This window comes from Camelus bactrianus, chromosome 28 (genome assembly GCF_048773025.1).
Source record: "Camelus bactrianus isolate YW-2024 breed Bactrian camel chromosome 28, ASM4877302v1, whole genome shotgun sequence".
NCBI lineage: Eukaryota > Metazoa > Chordata > Mammalia > Artiodactyla > Camelidae > Camelus > Camelus bactrianus.
In genome coordinates, this window is record NC_133566.1 from 16,466,799 (window position 1) to 16,485,286 (window position 18,488).

At 38.4% G+C, this 18,488-nt stretch overlaps 1 protein-coding gene across 2 annotated transcripts in view; it reads right to left on the reverse strand.

The window, feature by feature from the left end:
• The window catches only part of NPHP1 (nephrocystin 1), a 39,781-nt gene that overhangs the window by 19,676 nt on the left and 1,617 nt on the right, over window positions 1-18,488 (reverse strand). Inside the window, exons 2-11 of one of the 2 annotated variants that reach the window (XM_074354422.1) lie at window positions 16,454-16,527; window positions 13,396-13,456; window positions 12,212-12,336; window positions 9,229-9,457; window positions 8,833-8,934; window positions 6,679-6,779; window positions 6,305-6,347; window positions 5,346-5,430; window positions 4,133-4,227; window positions 2,474-2,602 (exon numbers count right to left, since the gene is read on the reverse strand). In XM_074354422.1, coding sequence (XP_074210523.1) covers window positions 2,474-2,602; window positions 4,133-4,227; window positions 5,346-5,430; window positions 6,305-6,347; window positions 6,679-6,779; window positions 8,833-8,934; window positions 9,229-9,457; window positions 12,212-12,336; window positions 13,396-13,456; window positions 16,454-16,527 — 1,044 coding nt within the window. Of the gene's footprint in view, window positions 1-2,473; window positions 2,603-4,132; window positions 4,228-5,345; window positions 5,434-6,304; window positions 6,348-6,678; window positions 6,780-8,832; window positions 8,935-9,228; window positions 9,458-12,211; window positions 12,337-13,395; window positions 13,457-16,453; window positions 16,528-18,488 lie in introns of both variants that reach the window. The other variant, XM_074354421.1, reaches the window with a different exon arrangement.

Consider the following 18,488-nt stretch of genomic DNA (forward strand, 5'->3'; position numbering starts at 1 on the left):
TTTCTTGAGTCACTGACTCTGAGAGCTAAAAAGGACTTGGCCCAAACATCTCATGACACATTTAAGAAAACTGCTGTTAGAGGTGAGTGACTGGCTCAGAATCATTCTGTTTTCTGCACAAAACCAGAACTCATGGATGAAGTAATCAATGATTTGAAAAGTTTAGAGATTTTTCCACTTAGCAAACTGCATCAAGAATGTATAAGGGGGAGAGAGGTTACAGCTCAAGTGGTAGAGCACATGCTTAGCATGCATGAGGTCCTGGGTTCAATCCCCAGTACCTCCTATAAATAAATAATTAAACCAAATTACCCCCCGCAACCAAAACCAACCAACCAGACAAACAAAAACAGCTATATAAGGACTTCTGCTCAAGATGAATTTATGCTTCAACACAGCTGCTCTGCTCCCAGCATAAAGCAGTGATACTTAAAAACCCAGAGTAGGACTCCAAAGTGAGGCGCATATTTCAATGGCCCATACACAGAAGAGAAAATCAAAGACTAGGGTGAGACTAAAACTGGGCGTCTCCTGGGCTCTGAGTCTCTCTGAAAAACTAATGGCTGAAAAATCCCCAAATATGTCAAAAGACATTAACCTACAGTTTAAGAAGTCAAGAAAAACCCTAAACAGGATAAACCTCAAACTTTGTTTATAACAAAGTAGATAAACTTCTAAAAACTAAACACAAGTATCTTGAAAGCAGTGAGACAGAAACACCACCAAGATGACCCACAGGGGAAAACCAGCCCCGGTGATAGCGGATTGCTCGGCAGACGTCACAGGGGCCAGAAGGAAGCGGCGCAGTGTGTTCAAGTGCTTAAAGAAAAGATTCGCCAACCTAGAACTCTATCTAGTAAAAATATCCTTCAGGGATAAAGGGGAAACAGGGACATTCCCAAAGGAAAACGAAGAGAATTTGTATCTGGCAGACCGATCCTAAAAGGAGGTTAAAGAAAGATCTCTAAACAGGAAAAAAAAAAAGATGAAAAAAGAAGAAATCACTGAACATCAGGAAGGAAGGAAGAACAATGGAAAGAATGAAAACAAGGGTAAATACGATAAGAGTTTTTCCTAAGTTTTCTAAATTATCTTTGATGATTGAAGCAAAATTATAATCCTGTGTGATGTGGTTCTCAATGTACGTAGATGAAATACTTAAGACAATTACAAAGCAGGGAGGGTATACAGGACTAAAGGGTGGCAAGGTTTCTACACGTCACTTGAATGGGAACAGTGACACGAGCCACGAAGGTATAAGACAATACCCAGAGCGACCACTAAAGAGCCGTACGCAGGGACCCACTCAACAGCACTGCACACAGCCCAGCATGGCGTTCTAAAACACGCTCAGGCAACACACAGGAAGACAGAAGAAAGAAAACAAAGGACTGAAAAGAGAGGGAACAAAAAGAAAAAATCAAACAGCAGACTCAAGAGTTAAGACTCCGCTCCAAGGATCTGCCTGCTTTGGGCTGCTTTTCAGAGCCTTTCAGGGAGCTGCTTTGTGCAGAATACCCAGAATTTACAGTTGCCATCATGGGGCCAGTTGTTTGGAGCAGGGCTTCCTCACTCATGATTGGAACCAATCTCAATTAGTTTCAATAATAATGCTCTCTATTTGTGACTAGGCTTAGATTTATTAAGGAAGTATTCTTAAGTAAACAGGATGAGTGTGTAACTATGAAATGTATTCTCTAGCTCCTCAATTTGGAAATCTGACATAAATTTGTTTCATAAGTTAATGGCTATTATTTTTATATAAAATAACATCTAGTATTTTGATATGTTATTCAAAATAAAATTCCAGTCTTTGTTTTATGTTCTCGTGTATGAGAACAGGGAGAAGTGTAGCAAAAAACATCAAACCAGATCTCAGGGAAAGAAGGCATTTCATCATCTCCTGCTCACTGGCGACACCTACTGGCTCAGCCGTATCAAACAAACAAACCAATTAAGAATTACTCAAATTCTTTGTTTGGTAGTCGGTAAAAAATATTCTCTTAGGAATCAGAGAGGAACACAATGGAAAAGGACACAGGAAACTTGTAAGGTGATGTAATTCTCCCATCTTGACTGGGATGTTGGTTACGCAGGTGTGCGCATCTTCAAAAACACAGTCCTCTACACTTAAAACCTGGACTGTCTGCAATACTAGAAGATGGACGTCGGTACCTTTTTTTAAGTGAAAAATCTAAGGCTCGGTGGAGTTAACTGTGATGCATAAACATGACACACTTAGCAACGGAAAGAGCCAGGAGTTAAGTCTATGTCATCTGAAGCCATGTGGTTTGCACGCTACCACACATTATTTCCCATATATACTTATACAGACACACACACATAGGGAGAGAGAGGTTGAGAGACAGAGAGAGAAAGAGACAGGCAGACCTTGGCCAGTACATGTTTACTATGTGGCTTTAACAAAACATTTTCCCATCCCGGTGTGACTGGTTTCTCCCAGTAAGCTCACCTTGTTGCCATCAAATACACAGAGGCGCACGTGTCTGCTGAGAACCTGGATGCTCGATCCTGGAAGAGGAATCATTTTACAGCTCCAGAGGGTCAGAATCAATGAAACACGGCTTGGTCTCGACCTAATCTGAGAGAAAAATCAGTTATTAGAAAAGTTTTACTCTCATGACTTAGAAGAAAAATTCATTTTCAAAGCATCTTTTGTAAATGCTTAAGAAAATGTATATAGAATAAAAAAGAACAAAAGAAAACGTTTTACACACAAATACATGCAAGAAACGTGTCAACAGTCTGTTTAAATCAAAACCTGAGTTAAAATTTCCATAAATATTTATGTTGAAAATATTTGCATTATTTTGTGAAATACAAAAAAAAACTGTGATGGAAAGAGCAGTCAGTACAATCCGGTAAAATGCATGACCTGACCATGGGATCGACCGTATTCCGGGTTCCTTCTTATAGCTCATTCTCACCTAAGGAGGGTAAGTGTAGGTCACGTGGCGTTAACAGGCTCCAGTCAGTGCCTCCCGGTTTTAATCCCAAGCCCTTATCTACACTGTCCTTTGGCTTCTTATTTAGATGCTGTGACAGAGAGAACGCACTGACCATTGGACGCAGTTATTCAGCTCTGCTTCACAAGATCATTCGGAATGTCAACAAGTGCATCGGCATTCTAGTTTTTTATTTAAGAACATCTTCAATTCTTAACATTCTGCTTTATGGTTATGGGTCTTTCCAGTTAAATACCGTATCACGGAGAAAAATAAAGCCATTATCTAACAGTCTGACACCTTTTCAATTTAAGAAATGAGAGCTGAATGTTTAGCTCTCCGGATAAAAGCTCATAAAATTAAATGCCACTTATTCAAGTACTGGTACACTACACAGACCAAACAGAATATATTTGTTGACTTGCAATAAAAGGTACTTAAGGCTAAGAAGGTTCCAGGCCATGCTCTGGTTGAGGGGGGAAAAAGCACAAAAATTCTGCATGCCACTCCCCTCCGCATCAAAACCGGACCACCCAGGGCCTCTCACTTCTCCCTGAGGCTCTGGGGGAGGAAGGCAAACAAGAGGGGGAGCGAGGTGCTCAGTGTGGTTTACATGTGCTACAGAGGAGAGGAGACTTCATATCAGCTACGGGGACACCAGGAATCCTTTATTCTAAGCTGCCCCCCACCCCAAAATGGCATCAGCAAGTACTGCCAGGCTCCTCGCTACTACTAGTCACAGTGACACCGGCCGACATTCACTAAGTTATCATCAAGCGCCAGGCACGGCTCCAAGCCCTTCACACGTACAATGTAATTCTCACAAAAGCTCCACCTTGGGAGTGTTACTGCTATTAGCCTCTCTTTACAGATGAAAAAGTGAGGCAAAGCATGATTAAGATAGACACCTAGTAGTATTTCTTTGTAACAGTGAAAGAAGAGAGCAATGGAGAAGAGAAACAAGATAAAGTCAAGGTAATAAACCCAAGTTTTGTCTTAGCTATGAAACTATCACTGAGTGTTTCAAAATTACAATAATTACAATACAGGAACAATTTTTTTTTTGTTTTCTATAATACGTTAATCAATTTACATGCTATTTGTATACTTGCGACCATGACTAGATCTGGAAAAGTTACCACTATACTGATGGCAACCATACTCACTGAGCCCGCTTTAGCATCCCACGTCAGGTCTCTGAAGGCCAGCTGTGAAGGAGTGAGCTCTGGCTGTAAGAAGTAGCTTGCTCGAAATTGAGTCCCTGCAAAAATAATTTTTCCTTTATTTTCCTACAAAGGACAAATGAAATTCAAATCCCCAAATCCACCAGGTTATGGCACAAATCTAAGAAACAGTCGTCGAAAATGCCAAGCTGTTTGCTAGAAACTTGCTTCCCAAGACAGATGAAGCAAGAGAGATAAGAACAAGAGAAAATGAACAGACAGAAGTGCATCAGAGCGGATCTTGAAGCAGCTGTAGGAAAGATCTTAAAGACTTTTAGGCCAGTAACATGCCCCGTGATGAACATGACCTATTCAAATATTTTTGTAAAATGCAGAAAATTTGTAAACACTTTTTGGATATTTTAGCAAAAGTCTATAATCATTTGTTTTACTTCTTAACACAAAAGCATTTTAATACTGTTCCTCCATCCTTTAGTAATGAAGAACAGTTATTACAAAATCAGTTACCCATTCAAGAAACCTTCTTTGAGTTCCTACTCTGGGCCAGGTACTCTGCTAGGAGCTGGAAATACAAATGTGCAACAGAGAAGTATGACCCCTCCCTCATTAGCTTACAGTTGAGCGGGGGAAGTGGTTCAGAAACATAAGCAGACAGAAGACTAAATAAAATAATTATAAGATGACTCAATGGCTCAGGGCATCCAGGAGAGCCTCCCCCCAGGGTTACTCCTCTTTAAAGTGAGTGTATGAACATATGTAGCCAAGTATAGGGAAACCCAAGAATGAATATGCAAACGGCACCAGTTAACAGGAATAACTCTGTGGAAAAGTCTTGCTGGGAAGAAAAGCAGAGAAAGGGAGGCTTCAGCTAGAAAGGCACAGGACTGGAGGGGCCGGTTCATAAAGGTGGGAGGTATTTGGTTTGCTAGTAGTACTGATGCGGGAAGGAACCAGTGGAGGGAGGGGAGAGCGGGCGGAAGATACAGGAAAGGGCTGGAACCAGAGCACAGGTGAACAGACTGACCCCTGCCAGGATCAGGGATCCTTCCTCCACTGGAGGGAGGGTAAGATGACTGACCAAGACATGTGACATTCAACATCTTTTTCAACAACTTGCTTTGGCTTTGACAGAAAAATCAGATGTAAACTTTGACTGTTAACGAGCATTCTGTGGTGGCTGGCAGACACCTGTTACCTTCCTCCAGCAGCTGGGAGAGTGTGGAAGGCCGGAACCCCGCAGGAATGGCTCCCATTGCGGTTAACATGTCGACGGTGTTTATCTGCTGAAGAGAGTAAAACAAAACTGGCTTGCCTGGTTTCATTCATGCTTCCTCACCTCTGTAATATTTTCTCTCTGTCACTACAGCAACTACAACCCCCAAAAGGAAAACACAAATGTACAGACTAGTTGAAGAATATAGCAGTTTAACCCAAATTCCTGACAGGAGGCCATCGCTGAGTCCTGGCCTCTCCCGGGGACCTAAGCCCCCTGCAGAGCCCAGTGGGCTGAGCTCTGCGCTTGAACCCTGCTGCTCCCTGCACATCCCTCATCAAAACGTCCCTCCTCCTGTTCTGCTCCACAGTGTACCACCGTGCCACAGATGGGCCGATGTCGCCAACTGAGTGCACTGCAGAATATTAATGGCTTTTTGGTATATGTACACACATGCACATACACGCGTGCCATGAGTGAGAAGTAGGGTAAAAAAGTCAGAAAGGATATATTTACTAAACCGCTAGTGGTGATTCCTTACAGAAGGAATGGATTTTCATTTTGTTACGTAATTTTTTAAATGATAAGATTATGGATAATTTCTTACTTTTTTGAGTTTTTTGGAATTTTTTGAACATTAACTAAAATTTAACAACAGTCTTTACCCAAATGACAGAAAATTCAGGCAGAATCAATGTGAGATATTTCCAAGTCCTCAAATCGACTCTTCTTACAGAAAAGACCTGATGAGAAATGTTACTTGGTGCACAGACTTACTAAACCAGAAATAGATGTTTTATGCTCTATGCATTCTATGCCCTGTACCCTGTTTAAGAGTCAACGCTATCATTTAAAGTTTCCATCCTGTTTTGAATCTGAACCCTTATCAGAACTATTAGGTAACAAAACGAGACATCATTAACAAAACAGGGGATACTGACCTCTGAGATGGCTTTTCGGACAGCGCTCCAATGAGATTCAGGTCTGGGGAGACAAAGTAGCTAGGTGACTGCACAGAAAGGTGATGCCTACTCACTCAGTTAGGGAACCTCATTAATCAAAGGACAAAGCATAAAATTATAAGTTCTAAAAACCTAACAGTGTCCAGATGAAACAGAGAATAAGATCATGCACCAAAAATAACCACAAGGTTAAAGTTGTAATGATCCTTAACCAAATAGTAATATGAAAAGCCCTGCTCTCAAACTATGAGTTGTTTCCATTTTGAGAAATTCTTGAATTATTTATAATAGTAAAAATAAACAAATAAAACATTTCTTGAACGTACGTTGATATCCCCTCGCGCCTTTTTTACCTTTGTTTCACTTCTGCTTCCTCTGCCGTTTCTTCCCCGGCCTCCACATCTTCTTCGCTGCCTTCTTCACTTGATTCTTGGCCTTCTTCTTTATTACAGGGCTGAAAAATTATTGAAATATGAAGTACTTTTTACCTAATGCAAAAATAAAATTACTTTCAGAAAGACTCAAGTGTAGATATGGATTTAGCATATGATGGGCATATCAAAAATCAGTGGGAAAAAGATTTCCATACATGGTTGGTAATGTCACTATTTGAAAAAATTCCAAGGATAGAGGTAGACAAGAAATCTAATCAAAATAAATGCCAGACAGAACTTATTCAGATAAAAAAGAAGAAGAAAAGATAGAAACAAAGGAACCGTAAAAGTATTAGAAAATAATCGTAAGATGGGGAAACCCTTTCCAATCACGACACTAAAACCAAAAATCATAAGTGGAACACTGACAGATTCAGCTGCATAAAAAATAAACAAATTGGCTGAAAAAAAATTGGCTGAAAGTCAATGAAGAGGGCATCTGTCACAGGTTTCCAAGGGCAATATTTTAAAATATTACAAAAACTCTTATTAATCAATGAAATTTTTAAAAAATCCCTTAGAAAAAGTCAAAATAACTGAAAAGAAAATTTTCAAATTTTGCAAAATTTGCTAAGAAGAAATAGAAGTGGTCATGAATGCAAATAAAAAGCAATAATGAGCCTTTTTTTTTTTTGCCTATCACACTGGCAAAAAGATTGATGACAACCATCACTGGCAAATGTGTGGACAAACAGGTCCTCTCCTGTGCTGGAGGTGGGAGTCCAAATAGGTGTATCTTTCTTCCTAAAAGGTAAAATGGCAAATTCAATCAAAATATTAAGGTGTAAACGCTTTCACAAGCAACGAGCATCCAGGAATCTAGCTCAGGGAAATAAGCAGACAGTCTACAAGGTGCACGTGCAGACCGATCATAACACGGTTTCTTCGTTTCTAACAGGATCCCTGATTATAGCAATGAACCAGCTGAAAGACTACATTTTCCAAGCCCTCCTTGCAGCTAGGTGTTGTCAAGAAACAAAATCCCTGTCAAGGAGCTGTAACTGGAAGTTTTTTGTGTAACTTCCAGGAAGCCTCCTCCAAAAGACAGCAGCTCAGGCCTTTTGACTTCTTCCTCTTTCCTCTTTCACTGCTTGGAATCATTAAAAGATCTGGCAGCCAACCTAAATTACAGAGATAACAGCCCTAGGAATTTCTGCTCACAGACTAACCACAGAGTCAAATATTAGGTGAGGCCTTACTATTTCTTGGTTCCTACCTCCACTCTTCTTCCACACGCAAGAGAAACACGCTTCTACCTTATTTTGGTCACTATTTTGAACACCTGCTTTAACTCATAGTGGAAGCTAATCCTGGCTTCTTTGCAATATAATTTATAGTTACTATAGGTTGGAAACAACCTAAATGTCCATCCATATGGGACTGGAATACTATGCTGCCATCAAAACAGACGATCCAGACCTGAGCTGGGCAACAGGGTAGCCACTTGCCACTGTGGCTACCGACACTTGGAATGTGACCAGTCCAGATTGAGATGTACCATTTAAGAGTAAAACACACAGGGGAATTTGAAGACTTAGTATGAAAAAAAGAAAAGATTTTAAAATATTGATTTATATGTTGAAATGACAATATTTTTGCTATTCTGGATAATATAAAATACATTATTAAAATAATGTCACCTGTTTCTTTTCATTTTTTAAAAATAGGTGTGGGATAATGAGAATATATATTTGGCCTTTATGCCTAGTTCTTGGCACAGAGTTCCTAAAACTCTTAGAATTTCCTGAATGACAGAAGCTCCTTCCAAACATACTTGAGTTTATGCTAATGAGGTCACCGCTTGGGGACGCGGGGGTGGGGGGTGGGGGGGTGCTCATGGCCAGCATTGCAGGATAACATTTGAGAGCTCACCCGCATAAGAGCACTTCACAGGTCCCCAGGACTATTAATACGTGATATTTTCCCCATGCCCTCTCCCTCTAAAATTGAAGCAAATTCTGTATTTCAAGTCAATCACTAGTCAACTGATCAAAGAATACAGCTTAGTGTTTTACCAAAAACGAAAAAAAGTTTTGAAGGAGAAAAAGGGAAGCGTAAACAACAAAGACTAACCTCCAAGTACGTTCTGGGAATAAGACCTTTGTCTCCTTTGGAGTTCTTAGCCATCCACCAACCATCGGGGTGTTTTTCAATTACAAGGAGAATTTCCCCTTTCTCAAAGCAAAATCAAGCAAAAAAATTTTAATTAACATTTACTGCTAAATTCAGAATTATCAACATTAAAACTATTTTTAAAAACAGAAGAGCATTTACTCTTTTACCAATTTACTACCAGCTAGCTTTCACACGACTATGGCCTATAAATCATAATTCTAACTTACTTTATTTAAACAGGTTGAGTCTTTAAAAAGTTAATATTGGGAACATCTAATCCAGGTAGACAGGCAGAGTTTTCTTATCCTGTTAGGTTTGCAAATCTATCCTTAGGTTAGGTTAGGTTCCACCTACCTTAAATGTAAGATCTCCGACTTGCTGAGCCGTAAAATCTCCAATAGCGATGTATTCTCCACTTGCGGCCTCTTGGTGAGAGTCACCTTCCTGTCTCTCTTCCTCTTCCTCTTCTGTTTCTTCTTCTTTCCCCCTACTTTCTTCACTTTCTTCTTCATCTTCCTCTTCTTCCTCTTCCTCATCTTCAACAGAATCGTCATCTCCCTCTCTTTCAGTAGGCGCCCCAATTCTACAAAAAATAATTCTTTGATGAGGATCACTTGAAATAACATATCACAGATCAAGCATGAGTTTAACTTCTACATACAGGAGAACTGGCCCCATATTTGAAAATGGCAAGTAAAGGAAATAAAAGGAAAGTACAACTAATAGTTTCTACGATCTAGCAAAGCAAGCAAAGAATATGTGCCTTGAGGGACTGAGAGTGGAGAAGGAGTTAATATATCTGAGGAATGTACGTGATGACACGGCAGAGCATGAGCTGGACTTGAGGCCAAGAGACTTGTCTTTAAGACTTGGATTCATCCATTCGGCAAATGCTGCATGAGCCCTATTTGCATAGTAGCTAGAGTATGGAGTTTAAATTCTGGCTCTGTCTCCTCACTGAGTGAACTTGGGTAGGTTTCTTTTCAGCTCCCCATTTCTCATTGGTAAAGTGGAGATCACAGTAGAACCTGCCTTTCTCACAAGGCTGTCACGAAGATTGGAGGAATACAAACTTGCAAAGCGTTTAGAGCAGTGCCTGCTCATAGGGAACTTCCAGTAAGAGCAGGTGATGGTGGTGGTGGTGGTGGTGGTGGTGTTGTACGTCAGCTTCCACGTCAGACACAGCAGATACAAAGGTAAACCAGGCACAATTCCCTGTCCTCAAGGAGCTCACAATGAAACAGTCCAGCAGACGGATACTGACAATACAGCTCAGCAGACACTGCCACAGAGGTACAGTTCTCCACACCTCACCTAACCGAGACTTACATTCAGAGTTGTTCTTTGCATTCTGTTTCTCTTTTTCTGCATGAGTTTGTAAATTTTTTTATTGTTTGATCTTTGGGTTCACTGATCTTTTCCTCTATTGTATCCAATCTTCTGTTAAAACATCCAACAAATTTTTTTTTCATTTTACATATTGTAGTTTTTAGCTTCAGAATTTCCATTTTGTTCTTTACTAGTTTCCATTTCTCTGCTTAAGATTCCTCTCTAATCATTCAACCCGCCCATCTCTTCAACAAATTCTTTAACAGGTTGAAAACAGTTGTTTTGTTGCTCTGGGGTTTGCTAATTCTCATATTTGGATCATCTAAGCTTCTACAGATTATTTTTTTCTCTGTATTATAAGACATCTTCTGCCTTTTTGAATCTATATACTGAATCAGATTTAGAAAGTTCTCAGCCATTATTCCATCAGATATTATATTTTGCAGTTGTAGAATGCCCATTTTATTATTTTCTACATTTGAATTCTCTTAAAACATTCCATGTTTTTTCCCATTTCATCCATCTTTTCTTCTGTTTTCTTTAATGTGTTAATCATATTATTTAGAAGTCCTTGTCAGCTAACTCTACTCTCTGACTCATATCTGGGTCTGCTTTTATTAACTGTCCCTGTTTAATTATTATTTATTTTTCCCTACTTTTTTGCATTTCTAGTCATTTTTTAAATTACTGGATATTGTGGATGATACACTTAGACACTTAGAATTACATTGTTATCATTTAAAGAGTGTTGAATTTTTTCTGTTACACATTAAAATGGTCTTGTTCCTGTTAAGGTCTGGTTTTAGGCTTTGTTGGAAAAGATATACTTCAGTTTTGTCTGTATTCCAAGCCCATAGGTCTTAATATTAGGGTGTTTACCCCTGGGGCATGGACCTTATGTGATCTCCAACTAAATGCCTGAAGCATTCACCAAGGTCATTTTACTCTAACTGGGTACAAACTCCAATATTTCCCTAGGATTGTGTGACCTCCAGAATCTTTGAAGCTCTCAGTCTCCCAGCAGGTGCTTTCTGCCAGGTTTCCTGGACTCGTGCTCTGTGCAGCCCAGGAGCCCACCCAGATTTCTGGAGCTCTCTCTCTGCAACTCACTTCTCTCTCCCACAAGTCCCAGCAGCCTTAGCAGCTCTGGAAGTTGACCCCTGCCTCCTCAGCCCAGTGGGACCACTGCTCCCTGTTTGGGATCCACTTTCCTGCACCACAGCCTATAAGCTGTCTCCAGGGAGAGGGTCTGGGTAAACACAGGACTCTCCGCTTGTGTCTCCCTGTATTAAGGATATCAGCTCTGCTTGGCCGATGTTCATTGACTTCAAACAGCCGGTTTGTATATTGCGTCCAGATTTTCCAGTTGTTTATGGCAGGTTAAGCCCCATACCAGCCACCTTGTCATTCTCAGTACTGGACATACGTGGAAATCCTAGAATCCTTGCAACTACATCCTTTAGCATTTTCCCCTGGATACAGTGTATGGTAAACAGCATAAAAAGTCTAAATAGTTGATTTTTTTCCCTTTTTGTCTCCCATGAGTTGGGTTTGTTTACACAATCAAGTTTTCTTCCCATTTTACAAAGGCTATTATTAAACATCCACTCCAGCAGGAAAACAATGCTTGTTTCTGCTTCCAATTTTAAAAGACTATTTATGAAAGGAGGAAATATACAAATAGACAATCCAAATAATTTTCTTTTTCTACATCAACAGTGACCTTAAAAGCATCACCCTTACTTTCTAACATTTGTTTATTTAGCTCGTCAGACCTCTGTTTGGCTTCCCCAAGTAGCTTCTAAATTCCCTGAGGGCAGAGAGTATGACCTCTATGTCTCTACGTCTCTCACGGGATCGCAGACTTTCTATTATACACAATAAATACATGCTGAGTATACTGTGACCGCCGTTTAGTTTTATCTATGTGTGACTTTACTCTGAGTCAAACATTAAAATTGTTGGCTACATAATATCTGAAGGAAAGAAACGAAGGCAGAGCACATACTCAGTTACGCTCTCTCTACTTATGGACACAGCAAGTTCCTGCAGCCGGTAGGTAAGCTTCTCCAAAAGACTCTGCTCCTCCTCTTTCTTCTGATTATAATTCCCAACAGGTGCAGGTTCATCAGCCTATGAGAGAACATAAGTCTATTTCACTAAAAAAAAAAAAATTTCAGTTTCCAAGTACACTCTTTGTAAAAGAAAAAACTCTAATGAGTGCCAGGAGACAAAATAAATATCAACATGAGACTACGCCTACCTTAGAGAAACAAGACTGAAAGAAATGTAGATTATGACGTTGGAACGCAAACCAAATGACAAAATAAAATTATACTACTTGCTTTTTTGTTTTGTTTTCTTGCTAGGTATTTCATACCCTCTACAGTCAGTAAGGGACAGGTTCCAGACCGAGGACTGGCTTTGGAGTCAAAAAGACAGGTGCCAATCCTATGCTCTGCCACTTACTGCCAGTGAGACATCAGGAAAGCTGGCTCCCCTTTGGAAGCCTGTTTCCTCCTTTGTGAAACAGGAATAATTAGGTTTTCGAATTTAGGGTCAGCCTGCCTTCTGAATTAAAGAGTTTCGTGTCACTGGAGAAATTCAGAAGAGACACTCAGTGGCCACTTGTCTCAGATGCAGGAGAGAAGATTCAGACACAGGCAGAGAGGTGACTTTCAAATGCCTTCCACCCTAAACGCTCTGTGAGTCTCTGTCCCCGGAAGCCTGGCTGAAGCTCAGGCTCATAATAAAAGAGAAAATCCTGAAGGGACTGCCAAGAGTAAGTTCTAGTTCCTCCTACTTCTGCAGAGTCACCGACAATAGCACTGCCGTGTGATACAAGATGCTTCTTATGTATTCTCCCCACAGAGTAATTAAAATCAAAACAATCCCAAACTGCAAAACATAAAATTTATACAATGCAAAAATAAAAAATGGCTTCTTTGGGGATTTTGTGAGTCCTCAATGCTGGGTCAGTTCATCAAAGCTGGACTGTTACCAGTATTTGCAGCCTTGGCTTTTCTGCCCCCAAGCACACGCTCAGGGGGCCCGCAGGGCAGGTGAGTACTAACCACAGTTACATGTCATCACTTCTGTGAACCCAGGAACTTACCCACTCTAATGAACTCCCACTTAATAAAATACTTGTGTAAAAAGTCTATTAATAATACGATTAACTAGAATACTTACTTTGTTTAATTTTTGAAGAGCATTTTTATTTTCATCGATTGCCTGTTTTAATTGGATACATCTAAAGTTTTAAAAGAAAGAAAAAGTATTGATTTTTTTTTTTGCTATCAGAACCAGAAAGCTGTTTTATAAAATCATACATAAATCTTTAAGCAGGTAAGGCAATTTCTGTTGTATGAATAATGTTTAAAAAAAATTCACATTTACACCTTTCCATCCATTTGCTTGGGTGATCTTCAGAGCCAAGATCTAAAGTAGGAAGGTATGATAAACAAAGCTCAGGAAACTTAAGTGAATCTGGGCTTCAGTTTCCTGTCTCTAAAATAAGGAAAGCACTGGACTTTAAAATGCTTCTCCAGCTCTAAAATTCCATAAACCTAGGACACAGCCAAGAAGACACAACTAATAATGACAGTAACAGTGAGAATGTGCTGAGCATCATGCCTGATTCACAAACATCACCTCGTCTGAGTCTCAGGACAACCTTCACTCCAGTGGGAGGAAGTGAGGTCCTGAAAAGTGACCACAGCCAATCAATGGAAGAGTAATAATAAGAAGGCGGGGTTTAGGACTCCAGCTGGCCTCTTCCTACCACTGCACTGGGGGCTCCTCGGGCTAAAGGCTAGTCCCCAGACCCCTCAAAATTCCTGCCCACACACAAAGAACTTCCTTTTCTTCCAGGGGACAGCACTAGTAGGAAAGAGACCTATATACACAGCAACAGGAGAACCCATGACAGCTCTCTAGGAAAATCGACCTAGTCCCTCATTCTTAAAAAAAAAAAAAAAAAAAAAGGGGATAATCCAAGGGCCATTAGACATAATAAAGAAAGCCAGCAACATGGAAGAAGAAACTTAAGACCTACCAAAAGTGAATAATCTTAGCCTAGAGGAACCAAAGACAATTCAGAGAACAGAAGAAGAAAACTTAAAAAAAAAAAAAAAGCCCAGGGGGAGGGTATAGCTCAAGTAGTAGACTGTATGCTTAGCATATACAAGGTCCTGGGTTCAATCCCCAGTACCTCCTCTAAAAATAAATAAACGAGTAAACCTAATCACCTCCCCCCCAAAAAAAAATTTTAAAAATTAAATTAAAAAAAATCCCACTCATGGAAGAAGTAAAGAGATCATCTAAAAGCAGGAACACGATGCTATGAATGAAGAACTATTAAAGAACAAGAGGAAAAAAACACTTATCAGTTAACAATATGGCCGCTGAAATAAGATACTCATAGAAAAGTTAAAAGAAAACATCAAGAGAATCTTCCAGGTGTAAACAAAAAGACAAAGAAACAAAAACTAGTGGGGAGAGACCTAGAGTAAAAGTCCAGGAGGTTCAACATCCGACTCAAAGTGTTTCAGGAAGAAACAGATAAACAGAAGTAAAAAAACAATTACCTTTTAGTAAAAGAAATTCTCCCAGAGTTCATGAGAGACAAGTTTTCAAACTGAAAAGACCCACTGCGTGTTGAGAAGGATAAAAATGACACCTAAATACACCGTTGTGATGAAATTTCAAAACACCAAGGCTGAGGAGAAAAGCCCCAGACAGGGGTCAATTACAAAGAAATGACCATGAAACTTAACAGCATCACTGGGTGCAGAGAAACCAGACAATGTCCTCAAAGGTTTAAGATGATTTTTTACTCTATATCCAGCTGATTATTAATCAAACATAAGGGCTAAATGATGTCTTCAGACATTGCAAATGTGAATTTTAAGATGACTGCAAAGGGATCTTTTAATACACAAAGAAGATTATTTATGGTTACTCTGGTTTAAAAATAATTATTAGTTTATTAAAATAAAATATAAAAACCTAGTTTTCTCTGGGACTTCAAACTCAGAATATAAATCTTACTCTATTTTAAATTATAGTAAAGCAAGTACAATCACCTTCACTTTCTCTTCCATTATTATTTGATTAATTCAACTTGAACTAAACTCCTTACATAATCAATCCTACTAATAAATGCAGTTAATTAAAATTCCCTTTGACATGTTAAAATTCATTTAAATTTTATTTTGCTTTTAAATGCTTTGAATGCCTGATTTAAGTAAAACTTTTTCAAATGATTCTAGTGAATCAATTGAACTAGTAGCATGAATCTCATATTCGTTTGAATGTTATACATTCTTTAAATACCCAAAATACACAGATTATTTTAGTGATGTCCTAAACTTAATGCAAAAGGGTTAATAGTTTAATTCGACTGAATTCATCGTGCCTATGTAATTTTAAACCCTATTGAATTTTAAACTCTCCCAGGGATTAAAAAGACTATTCAAAATAAAAGAAAAACCCTTACCCATCAAGAGAACAAGACAGGTCACAGGACGGGGGGCTACACAAGCCAAGGACCTACCACAGTTCTGCCTCCGCCCCTGATGTTCACTCTGAGCTGTTTTCACAGTTGCTGTCAGGAGAGCAAGTCTATAACCTTCAGGTTTCGGTTGGTTTCTCCAAGACCCAAGTTGTATGATACAGTTCTTCCGTCTGATTCAAATGGACCAAAGGCTGCAACTCCACTGAGAAGGCAGTGAGGTTCCTTCTCTTGCTTAACTAAATTCTGCATTTCTTATTGATCTTAAAATGTTTTGTATTGACTTCTCACTTTAATGTCTTATAGCTAAGTAACGTTAGACATATTAACTAACCACTGTGAACCTAATTTCCTCATCTCTATTAATAAGTATCTCACAGTGTTAGTGTAAAAATTATTTAAGAAGTTTTTAGAGTGAGGACCACGTTGCTCAGTACATACAGAGTACAAAATAAGGGTAAGCTGCCTCTTTTTAACATCTGTAATGCTCTATTTAATCTTATCATGCAAATATTTAGACTTTGTAGATATAGATAATTGTAAGACATATTTTAAAATACATTTTGGAAAATTTTATCCATCGTTATCTCAAAATTATTTCCCACTATTACTTGTCTTTTTAGAAATTGTACTAATTGAAAAAAGAAATAATTCCTCAATTTCTATGCTATAAGTATTGCTCACTGAAATATAAGTACAGTTCCTGCAAAGCTTACATAACTCAGTGTGCTTTACCTCTGGTAAATATCTCGCCTTTCACTGGCTTCTAGAGCTCCTTTCAGTCGACTCTCAGAAAGCAAACCATCAACCTACAATAAATGGAGACTTTAAAGTATTTTGTTAAATATCATATAACCTTAGGAAATAAAAATGTAATTCTTTTTTCTCAATATTTTATAATGAACACTTTTAAATATACAATAAAACTGAAAGAATGTTATAGTGAACTTCCATATACTCACTACCTAATTCTGCCATTAACATTTGACTATACTTTTTTGATCCATCTGTTCGTCAACTCACCTTATTTTTCACATATTTCAAAGTAAACTACAATCATCAATACATTTCCTCTTAATTATACATCATGGGTATCACTAACTAGAGTTCAATATTTGGTGTAAAATTTACATACAATGAAATACACAAATCTTAAGTATACATTTGCTGAGTTTGAGCAAATGCATACACCCTTGTAAACCAAATCGCTACTAACACAGGGAAAATTACCATTACTCCAGAAAGTATGTACTCTTTTGTGTAATCATTTCCCACGGCATGTTTTTGAGGTACTTCCATATGGTTGTGTGTATTATTAGTTTATTCCTTCTTATTGCTGAGTAGTATTCACTGTATAAATAAACCACAAGTTTTTTTTAATCCTCATTCTTTTATCTTATACTGGGACTTGAAAATTTCCAAACACTACAAGTAACTCTGCCAATGTATCCACAAAAGAGGCAAATACATCTTTTGGGTTCTTTTCTATGGGTGATATGAAGAAGATAAAATGGATGGAAATACAGAAATAAAAATTTTCTACTCTACTCTCACCATTTTGCATTTGTCTAAGTGTTGTTCACAAAATTCACATACTTGGTGACAAAATCAGTCATCATAGTCATGACCAGATAGGCTCTTGATCACTTGTCCCACAGACAGCAAGTTGGAAATGTGTTCCGTTTTGTGCTTCAGGTGTCCTCCGTGGGCCAGGGAAGAATCAGCTCACACTGTCAGAGTCCTCACTCAGGGTATCAAAAGGCTCTGGAGCCAATTCGTCTCCAGCTTGAATAATCCTGGTAATAATTTTTGTTTCATCTTTGTATTAATAACAACTTTTATAGTTTACTTTTACAACTTCTCCTGGTTCTCCCAATGTCCCACTAAATTTAAAATCAGAAGCAGATCCATATTAAGCATTGGGTCAAAGCTCAGCTTAAGTCAATGTCTCATCAAGTTTTATTTTTATTTCTACCAGAAAAGTACTCTCTTTTATTGTGCCACTGTAATTCCAATAGAGTCCCTTAAGAAATATTTATCCATCCCATCTTTTGTACTTTTTAAATGATAGTCCCAAACTGGATAAAACATGGGCATTCAGTACATCTCTTGTCTGAAAAAGATTATAAAATAACTTTATTTTGTGTTAACAATACTTGGTAATCAAATGAAAAATAAAAAGTAAAACTAGCAAAGTAAAACAAGAATTTCAGAAAATAAACAAACCATTCATTAATGCTTACTTTTTTCTTGATTTTTAAAGTAATATACAATGTTCAAAATTATGGTAATATCAAAACGTATGAAGCAAAAGAGTCATTAGCATTCTACCACACAGAGTTACTATCCTGGCAAGTTTCCTTCCATGTATAAAATATATCTTATATATAAAGTTTTTAAATTGAAATACTGTGTATTCTATTTAGCATTTTTTCTAACTTGACATTTTATCACAAATATTTTCCATAACACATTAAAATTGTAACAAAATTTTATCCCAACGTAAGTTATTCACTCATTCCCTACTACTGATTAAGTTGTATCCAGACTTTTCTATTGTAATACTGTGATGAATACCTCCATACTTCAGTCTCTGTCTTGATTTTTTAAATCATTATTACGTATGATAAATTCCTGGAAATGTAATTACCCAGCCTAGGAGGATGAGTATTTGCTACATCTTGTCAAACTGCTCTCCAGAAATGCTGTGCCTGGAGCAGTGTAACAATACTGTTTCATCACAACCTCCCCAGTACTGGCTATTGTGATT